The sequence below is a fragment of the Pterocles gutturalis genome, unplaced genomic scaffold (genome assembly GCF_000699245.1).
Source record: "Pterocles gutturalis isolate BGI_N339 unplaced genomic scaffold, ASM69924v1 scaffold28354, whole genome shotgun sequence".
Classification (NCBI taxonomy): domain Eukaryota; kingdom Metazoa; phylum Chordata; class Aves; order Pterocliformes; family Pteroclidae; genus Pterocles; species Pterocles gutturalis.
In genome coordinates, this window is record NW_010136602.1 from 216 (window position 1) to 10,514 (window position 10,299).

The following is a 10,299-nucleotide window of genomic DNA, read 5'->3' on the forward strand; positions in this document are numbered from 1 at the left end:
TGTGACAAAAGTATATGTATGCTATGCAACTTCCAGAATAGTTGAAACTCCAGCTAAGCTTGTTGCTTAAACCTTTTATTCCAAAATACTACTGAAAAAGTCAGAGTATCCTGACAGTCAAAAACTAAACCTAGATCTGTGTGGGCCAGTGAAATTTGCATCCCTACCTTTGGAAGTCCTTGCTTTTAGAAACCAAGCATTTTCTGCCCTGACACTTTGAAATGAGTTTATTATTAGTGGCTGGCCTGACTCTAGGCTTCATGCAGCTGACTTTAAGGTTTTCTCTCAGTGTGGTCTTTTTAATATAAAAATCCTGCTCAGTCTGGCTTTTTCGATGAGTTATTCAGAGGGATATCTGACTCTAAAGCTTGTCACTCGGTTTGTTCTTTTTAACCTGTCTCTCAGATACTGTTTCATGGTAAATACTTCCTACACTGCTTTCTCTGAGAGTGTTCATTTTCCAGGTGGAGGCATTGAGAAAGTTTTAGCCTTATTTCCTTTTGGAGATTTAGGTAACTTTTTTTTTCTGTCCTTGAAGCTTGTGGGTCATCCAGGGAAAGAAGAATTTATTAAAAGGGGTTTTTCTAAATAAATGTTCTGGCTGGTAAAAAGCTCTGTCTTGCTTTATTTTTTCCTGGCCTTTATGGAAAAAGGGTTAGTTTTGTCATGGGTTTTTTTCCACATTTTGTCCTTTATGTTTCTTTAGATTAAATTCTAGAAATATTTTGTGAACATATTGAAAAGCATTGCGTCTGATTCGTACTTCCACAGGGACTGTGTTCAATGCAGAGCTTTTGACAAGGGAGAAAAGAAGGAAACATGTTCTCAGGAATGTATGCATTTCAACATGACACGGGTGGAAAGTCGAGACAAGTTGCCACAGCCTGGACAGCCCGATCCGTTGTCTCATTGCAAAGAGAAGGATGTTGATGACTGCTGGTTCTACTTCACGTATTCTGTCAATTCAAATGGTGAAGCCAATGTCCACGTGGTAGAGACCCCAGGTATGAACGTGATGTTGCCTACTCTCCCTTTGTCTTTGCTGTTAATTGGCATATCTTTGATATTCAAAATACTGGCTTAAGTACAAAATAAAATTTTAAAAGCACCTGGATATGCATTACTTTTACCATTTCATAAAATCGTGCTTCCCTCGCTTTGTTCCCTAGAATGCCCCAGTGGCCCTGACATCATTCCCATTGTAGCTGGTGTGGTTGCTGGCATTGTTCTTATTGGACTTGCATTATTATTGATTTGGAAACTACTAATGATCATTCATGACAGAAGAGAATTTGCTAAATTTGAAAAGGAGAAGATGAATGCCAAGTGGGATACGGTAAGTTAAGATGCTTTTATCTGTGTAAAAGCTACAGTAGTTGAGGAAGAATAGGAGGTCTTTGTTCATGCGCCTTTAATGTTTCAGACTCTTCTGCCTTTTGGCCTGTGGAGGAACAGAAATATCCTTATTTATCCTAAAGCTGACTTTAAAACATGTTATGTGCTACCACTAGGAGAAAAACAAACAAACAAACAAAAAATTAAAAAAACCCAAACACAACAACAAAAAACCTCCAACCCTCTTTGAGAAGTACAGGTTGGGTTAGAAAAGTGAGTAGTAACTTCAGTTGAAATAAAATTTCTGTGAGAAAATGTGATGGTGACAAAATAGTTCAGCTTTGCAGTTCTACCACATTTTACATGTTATTAAAATGTTTCTTAGAAGAAGAGAGGCACTTTTGTATAAAACGAAGGAGAAAACTGTACGCTTACAAAAGAGATCTTATAAATATTCATACAGGTTTAGTTGTGAGATTTCAGTAACTGGTCACAAAATCTTGGCTGGTACTGGTCTGTTGAAATCTTCCCAGTCCCTTGTCAACAGGAAAGTATGCAAGAAAGACAAGCCTATGGTCTGATGGCTTACATAGGCTATAGGGTTGCTGCCTCTGGGAAATTTTAGGAATCTGCTAATCAAAAGCCCTTCACTTCAGTTCTGTAGATGTCAACACCCACATATGCTTGATAAGAGAATACTTTTAAAAAATCTCCTAGGAAGTCTTTTGTTTTTATTTAAGAAAATTAATTCTATGCTGGAAAAAAATTACTAATACTTTTCTTTATATTTAGCATGATTTTTTCAGTGTTAATTGAGAATGTTACTTTTCTTTTTTTCCTGTTGAATTATTCGATATTGACCATTTCTTTTACTTCAGCAAGAAAATCCAATATACAAGAGCCCTATTAACAATTTCAAGAATCCAAACTATGGACGTAAAGCTGGTCTCTAAGTCTCAGTTTGTATCTTCTTTCATTTTCTTCCTTTTTTTTTCCTTTGCATGTCACTTCAGACTCACTGTGTGTCACAGTCAGTTAACCAGAGTTTGAGTCTTGCTCAGTTTATCTACTGCTGCTTTGATTCTGAGGTTTTAAAGAATGCAGCTTGAAAATTTTTAACTCATTTTGACAGCAAGATTGCTTGCTTACTAATACTACCAGTACTGGCTTAAACTATTCTACAAGTTATTTTCTTTTTTCCTTGGTGGGTAAATGTATGGGTATGTAATAGAGCAGCTGTTGGGACTGAAGAAGCTCTTTGGATTGTGGAGAGACACAGTGTTAGGCAAGGGTTTGTCTTCTGTTTCCTTAAATCAGCAGTCAGTTTGCTTAAAGTTATGTTTTCAAAGCTAATTTAGTTATTACTTAGATATCCCAGCCTATAAATATCACTGTTTTTATTAAAATAACTCTGGGAACATTCAAAGTACCCTTACAGGTTTTTGGGGGTTTTTTTGGCTTATTAACCTAGTACAGAATTAGCCTGTACTTAAAGTGTGGAATGCATCCTATATTGATTTTTACAATTAAATATGTATCTTATTTTTTCCATCCTTATTTCTATTGAAACTGGCAATATCATAATTCTCTTAGCCCAGACAGCTTGGAGATCTCCATAGAAAAAAAATAACCACCACATTAAGAGGAGGAAATGTTTTGGTCACCTCTAGATGCATTTTCCTCCAGTTTCTTAGTCCCTCCTAAACTCTGCCTGAACACCTCATTTCTATTTGGAAATGCTGACTTCGGTTCTCTTCACACCAAACACACAAGGAGAAACAGCAGTATCCAGAGGAGGAAGTCAGTAAACCGGAGGTGATGGATAGATATGTTCTGTAGACTTTGAGTCTGCACTTTCTTGAATGCTTTAAATGTTGTCTTCTTTCCCTGGGATCCCCAGCTGCTGAAGAAGGAATGAGAAAGGGAGAATGAGATGAAGAATGGATGTCAGAAGAGTGTTGAGAGATAAGAACTACAGAGATCAGTTAGAGGGAAGGGAATGAAGCTGGGAGGGCAGCACATCCCTTTAAAATGAAGAGCTTTTTTCAGGAGCCGGTGGAAGGAAAGGATCTGTATCTGTAATTTTATTCTGTCAGCTGTCTCCGTTTTTCAGTGTTGCACTGAAAAGATTTTTGTAAAGGAAAAATGAGGGGAGAAAGCAGGAATTAATAGTATTTAAGCTCTTATCTGTCCTCACTGTGACAACAATTTCAAATACTTTGTCTAGCATTCTGAGCCCTTCCTTGATGAAATATACTTTTCTCTTTGCAGTCATTTAACTTTCCAGTATGTCCAAAATTGATTGTACAAATGTTCATTTTACTTGCCACCAACGACATTCATCTCCTTTCCATTTTTCTTCTCAGAGTCAATTATTCTGCGGAGGAAACTGAAATCTTGTTCTATTCTAACATTTCACATAATTCCTCTAGTTAAGTCCCTGCTACCTTCTCTTCTGCTGTTCAATTAATGGTGTGCTTTCTGCTGCATGCAGGACGAGCATCTAACAAACCGTACGGTGTGTGACTTCCATTCTCCGCTCTTGTTCTCTACCCCACAACTCTTTCAGGATCTAGTGTCCTCAGTGCTGCCTTAAAATGTATTTCTTGAAGAAAGATTTCCTCTTGTGTAAATGGAGGGATTGACTGAAGTATGGAAGAGTGTGGGTTTTTTAAACATGACTTTATCCTCCTTGGTATTCAGAGAAATACCGGAACTTTGGGGAGGGGGGAGGTGGGTTTAGCTTTATTGACCATCAAAAAGGAGATTGAATTGTCAGAATAGGTGACCCACATGAAGTAAAAGGAGAAAATCCTCCTCTCCCCTATAACTGAGATTTTTCTGGCATTTTTAGATTGTTGAAGTAACTTTGGTTAGGTGAAGAAAGAGTTGTCTCGTATTGCCAAGGCAAGAAAGTCATCTGAAGTCCCATTACAAGAAGATTAAACTGCAGAAGGTTCCCTCCAGGTGTATACATGTACAATCAAATAAGCTGCATGCAGTTTGTCCATGACTTGGTTATTGCAGTGAGTAAACCGGAGCACCACGAAGCTTCTCACGAACGAGAGGCCCAAATACTCCACCAGTCCTCATCTGTGATATTGTGAGTGACTTGTCGCCACAGTACCCTTGCAGTTGATGCTCAAGCCAGCTAGGTTGAACAGAGTTGAATTTTTTTCTTGACCTGCAGCATAGCTGCTGTCTTGGTGCTCCTTCACTACTGTCAGGCTTTACTGTCTTCACTGCCTGCCTGGCTTACATTTGTGCTGTTAAAGGGGTATGTACTGAATAGCAGGCTAGCTGCTTTCCACCTGTCTTCCAGTCATGGTGACACCCTTGGTCGTCTGTACTGCCCTTAACCTTGGCCTTTGCTTCATCCTCTGATGCAATTGCCATGTCTACAGGTTGACAGATGACTCATTTTATGTTACTGTTAAATAATGATGGATGTTAGTGAGAGCTGAAAATATTAAGAACCAGCTCTTGAACAATGTATGTGGATGAGTTTACATATTCTAGAGTGCCGTTTCTTGCAGTGGATTAGGAGTTAAACCCACTAGAAAGGTAGTTAAGGTGACTGTTGAAATAGTAAGTCCATGGAGAGAAAAAGGGAATAAGAAGGCTAATCAGACATCCTATATAGTAGGTTCATCTTTATGCAACACTGGACTGAACTGTTACCCTCTGAACAGCCCAGTCTAGTTGAAAGTGACTATTGTTGCAAGAACATAGCTCTTTATTCTCTGATGAAGGCACTTTTTTAAGTACCTCAAGCCTTATTTTAATGTATTTGACTCAATTTTGCATATAGTTAGTGTTTGTTAATATTTATTTTGGTTTAAGTGTGCATGGTGTTTTCATTTATAGGGGCATGTGGCAAAAGTGTTTTTCTTAACTTTGCATGCCTAAACCAATGTATTCTCCATAGCGGTGTAAAAAAAAAATGGGTTTATTGAAAAACGGTACTATTTGTCTAAAACAGCAAGTTTGGAATAGCATGTTTTAGTACCCAGCTAAAAATCTGGAATGCTGCTGATTTCTGGAAGCTCATACTATGTGCCAGCTGTGAGGGGCCCTAAGTGAGGTCAGTTGTGTTGGACTAGTGGACATTTATTTACTATTTCCATGTTAGTTTTACTGATAAGCTATTTGTAGAAGACCTTGCCAAGCCAGGGCTGAGACATGGTGATCGAGTACGGCTGGCAAGGCCTGGGCTGTTGCTGCCTGTCTAGCAGAAAATAGCAGGGAAGGACTTGCAAATCCATCGGGCGCCTGTATTGCGGTTGATCAGCCATTTAGCTGATCAACCGTAAGATTGGGTTAAGCTGAATAGTTCTGAGTGTGTTGACTAAATCTTCATTATTTGTAATGGGAACTGAGACACTCAGCTGTCATGGAGAGACGCCTAGTTAAGTGCCTTATTCAGTGACCTAAATCCCAGTCTGCTTCTGAGAGTTCTTGGGAACATAAAATGCAAGTACAAGGGAAGACAGTACAGTGTTTCAATTTATTTCCAAATAGGACTGATTCTAAATAAAGAGCATGTAAATTTCAAATTCTGATTTCTCTTGAAAAAGTATCATAGTAAAAATTTACTATCTTATTATGCAAATTGCATTTTAAACCTGATTCCAAATTTAAATTAATTGTATGAGGAGCACCCTGCAAATTTCCAAGTTTTAGTCTTAAGCTTTATTCCAGTTCCTGTGCTATCTGATAGAAGCTCTCTCTTTTACAAACAAGAAAGTGTAAACATCTACCTCCCTGTGTTTGCTGGGGGTAGTCTCTTTTACAAAAGGTTGAACATTACAAGCACGTTATTATAGAATGCCTTGCCATTGGAAAGCTGTGCGATGTCTTCTGCATATGATACAACCTGTTAAGCTTACAGACTTTCTCTGCATTAGAAACTTTACTGATTTATATTTATAAGAATTCTTCATTAAAACTTAAGGAAACAAACAATGTATGCTGCCAGGAACTTTGAGGCATAATGAGATACTTCAGTTACATATTAAATCCCCCATCCCTGGATGTTTTTCTAGTTTCATTTACGTCTTACTATTACAAATCTTTTTATTAAAAATAAGGAGGGGTGGGGAGCAATTTTGCATTGATTTATATATCTAGCTGGGAATTAGCCACAACATTTTATTTCCATTATCTTAAAAAAAAAAAAAAAAAAAAGGCAAAACTTAACTCCCCATCCCCTTCGCAACCAGTAGCGGATATACTTTCATTCAAACCAGAGTTTGCCTGGGAACTGGTAGAAGGGTCTTTTGCTATTACTGTGTGTTTGTGAAGCATAGCCAGCGCTGGACACCTAGTTCCTCTGTCACCTCAAGCCGGGTGACATGGATGCAAATCTTAAGAGTGATCTGAAACCTTGACTTCCATTGTCCAGCAGTCCAGGTTCTAGCTGGTCTTGAGAGACTAGGCTGCAGTCTCTCAGGCCTAGACAGGTTTGGATGTGGCTCGTTGCTCTTTGTATGTACAGAAACTGGCTTTAAGGAGAAATTCCCTTTTTTTATGAAAGGAACCATGACAGAAAGGCAGTACACAACAGCTAAATGGTCCTCCTTAGCAGCAGCTGCTGTTGGGGTAGACCGGTTACTTGCCCCGTACCTGGTCTTGTAAATAGAAGACAACAAACTTCCCAAGAACTGTGATATGACAATTTCACACCAAGTTGGTCTCTCACTTGCCTTGTCACCTTTTGGCACATCCTGTGGTATTCCCAGTTAATTTTCCAGGTTTATGACCCTGAAAAAACAGACACACCCTAGTGTTTGTGTGTCGAGGGGAAGGATTTCCTTTAACTTACTGTAAAACAAAATTGTTTTAACTTAAAATATTGTAAGTGCTGTGCTATTTAATAGAGTAGAATTCAATTAATATGGTTATATAAACCATCTCAGACTGGGGAGGGGTTCAAAGGGAGAGAGGTTCCCTTGCTGCTGCTGAAGGCCAGATATGGTTCTGACCAGAAGTGCACTCAGGCTGACGTCTGCATTGTACTGAGCTTCCTCAGGAGTTATTTGTATATTCACAGAAGGGCTTCATACTGGTAAGCAACACTTATTTAGATTGAAGTTCAGGTTATGATAAAGAGCGCAGTACTGCAGATCCCAGCTGTATCAGGAGAGTCCCAGCAGTAGATAGCCCTTTCTTCTGCTAAGATTTATTGATTAATTTTGAGTTCTAGCTGTTCATCTTAGGTGTGCAGGGATGCCATAAATGGAGTAAGATTTACTGAGATAAAAGGAAACCTGGGAACAAAGGAAGCTTAAAATAAGCTTAGTTTAGAGGTTTCCAAATCTCACCAAGAGAGATGTAAGCGGTTTTTCTGTAGACATTTCTCATGTCAGTAGAAATAATGTTTTCATTACAGCATTTGCACAACTACAGAAGTTTCTTAGTTTTATTTGTGCGCTTTGTGCATACGGACATTGGGGGAACCTGCAGGAATAAAATGAGAATGACAAGTACTAAATGTTCAGTATAAATATCAAATGTGTATTATCAAAATAATACAAGGCTTTCCACTTTGTTTCTAGAATTAAATTATAATACAAGACAAGCTGTTTAAATGTTTATTATAGCAGAACGTGCTCTGTAATTAGTCATGGTGTCAAACAATGTTGTTTACAATTCTGTTCCTCTTTAAAAAAATATAATGGGCTGCAGACCCCTGAGTTGATGGCTCAGCCCTGAGGTGACTGTATGAGGTTCAGAAAAAAAGCAGCTCTGAAGGAAATCTGTGATGTAAGCCGAACAGAATTGAGCCCTAACCCTTTGCTTTATTAGCTGAGCATGCCTTTTTTCAAGTTGTTAGAGGGAAAACTAGTTTGACTTAAGCTATTTGTGTGTACAAACAAAACATTAATGGGTAATTTCTTAAGCTAATCTCTTAGGCTAATTTTTACACTTCTCGCAAACATGGTGCTTTTTTCGTCTCTTCAAATGTTAATATAAATATTTTTCTTTTTCTAGGGTGAAAATCCTATTTACAAGAGTGCCGTGACAACTGTGGTCAATCCTAAATATGAGGGAAAATGAACACTGCTTGTATAACTTCACAACACTGTATGCAGCATAGCGATTTTTGTAGTCACAGTAAGATAGATTTAGGGCAAACTGCAGTGATTTTACTAATTCATTACATATAGGTTTGTTTTCCTGTGCAGGTTTTGAAAATGTACCATATGTAATTTTTTTTTTTTATTGTTTTTGGCAAGTAAAAGTAATCAGTGCCAGGGATCTGACAAAAAAAAACTTGAGACTGTGTAGCCTAGTCAGCTAAGGTCACATGGTGCCTTTTTGACCTTTTCCACTCCTGTGCTGTGAATCCGGGTCTTCTGCAGGGTGCGATACTGCTGTGGCATGAACGGGGAGGGAGAGGGTTAAGGTAATCAGCATGGGGGCTCTGCCTAGCCATTTAGTATTAAACTTTTTAGCTTTACAGGGAAATCAGGGCTTGAGTTTGCAGATATAATTAAACTCGTGTAGCATGGAGCTGGTGGTTAATTGGTGTTCTGCTTGCTAGACATTTGATTACGTATATGGTAAGTTGGAAGTGAGCAGTGTAAAAGACTGAGAAGTGTGTGTATACTGATTTTTAATTTTTAAGTTGCTTATTGCCAGGTTGTGGTTAAAATGAAAGTGTTTGAGAAGAATGTTAAGAAGGAAAAAATAGCTTTAAAACACGTGCCATTACTGAAAAAGTTGCTAACTGGTAACTTGCCTAGTTTTTCTTTGTAAATTCAAGCCCTGGGTGGCAGTATCATGAAGTACCTTACCAAGACATCCTCAAAACACATAAGGGCCTTATGTCACACTGTGTCTTTATTCTGTAATGTTTCCTTGGTTTAAAGCCTGGTGCTTTGTCACCCTTCTAATCTTTTTAATGTATTTGGTTGCAATTCTTTCTGTAATATTTTTGTATCAACACGAGCTTTTTTTTTTTCTTCCCTTTTTTTCTGGGCAGTCTTAGCTGTAAATTTGCCTTTACCCTGTAGCTAAGATTGCGTAGTTTCTCATGTGACATGAGTCACACATCATTCTTGACATGTGCCATGTATATTTGCCTTTGACCATTCAAACTGCATCATAGTCATATTCTTGTTTTAAGTGCCTTTTTATTTTAACAGATGTTCACTTTTTACAGTGCTGTTACTGAAGTTATTTATTAAATAAAAGTACCTTAAAATACTGAAATCTCGTCTCTTTCTCTCATAGAAGTTGATACTATGCAGAAAACCTGAGAACTGTGTCTGTTTGGGCAAGAGGTAACAGACATTGTAACAATAACAAATACGCCCTTGAGGTCAAATCTGAGACAAGTTAAGCAGAAGTGATCTTGTGTAACAAACATTAGCTGTGGTACAAAATGCACAAAGGCCAGGGTGGAGCACAGGGCTTTGTGTCACATACAGTGGCCACTGATGTAAAGCCCCAGGCTTTCATTTGCATGTTTGGTAAAGAAGTTCTGTAGTTTAATAGCTGTTCCAACAAATGGAGTATTTGGTTAATATTGTTACAAAATGCACAACAAATGAGAAAAATTACTGCATTTTGTAGGAAAATAAAGTCTTCCAGATTTTTTTTAGGGGTATAATGTTCTAGATAGATTATCAAAACGTGGTAATTAAATACATTCCTAAAGTATGTTCATGGAGTCTGTATTATCTTTTTTTTTTTTAACTGTTGATGCTTCAGGTTATCCAGAGAAGTTGTGGGGATCTGCTAAAAGTCCCTTTTAACCTCCGTCGGAGGGCAGAAGGAGCCTGGTTTCCATGACGTGGGAGGGGGGCATCAGTGGAGAGGTTGGGCTGTGTGTGTGTTTGGCTTAATCTCTCCATGAGGGAAGCAACTGGAGACAAGAGGATCCAGGGGCCAACTATGGGTAGACTTGGCTGTCTGAGGCCAGTTACTAGAGGGACGTTAGGGTTGGCGGGGGGGGGA

The 10,299-nt window shown here is 38.4% G+C and overlaps 1 protein-coding gene across 1 annotated transcript; it reads left to right on the top strand.

Moving 5' to 3' along the window:
• The first annotated feature begins 772 nt into the window (after positions 1–772).
• LOC104468301 (integrin beta-1-like) lies at positions 773–9,546 on the top strand. The gene is made up of 3 exons (XM_010082372.1): positions 773–1,004; positions 1,170–1,336; positions 8,329–9,546. Exons 1-3 carry the CDS (start codon positions 836–838, stop codon positions 8,392–8,394), a joined length of 402 nt encoding a protein of 133 aa, XP_010080674.1. The 5' UTR covers positions 773–835; the 3' UTR covers positions 8,395–9,546.
• The last annotated feature ends 753 nt before the right edge of the window (positions 9,547–10,299 follow it).

Excerpts from the sequence above, each read along its gene's own strand:
- LOC104468301 (XM_010082372.1), top strand. The coding sequence starts at position 836 with ATGCATTTCAACATGACACGGGTGGAAAGTCGAGACAAGTTGCCACAG. Across the intron at positions 1,005-1,169 it reads CCACGTGGTAGAGACCCCAG|AATGCCCCAGTGGCCCTGAC; the intron begins GTATGAACGTGA and ends TTTGTTCCCTAG. Across the intron at positions 1,337-8,328 it reads TGAATGCCAAGTGGGATACG|GGTGAAAATCCTATTTACAA; the intron begins GTAAGTTAAGAT and ends TTCTTTTTCTAG.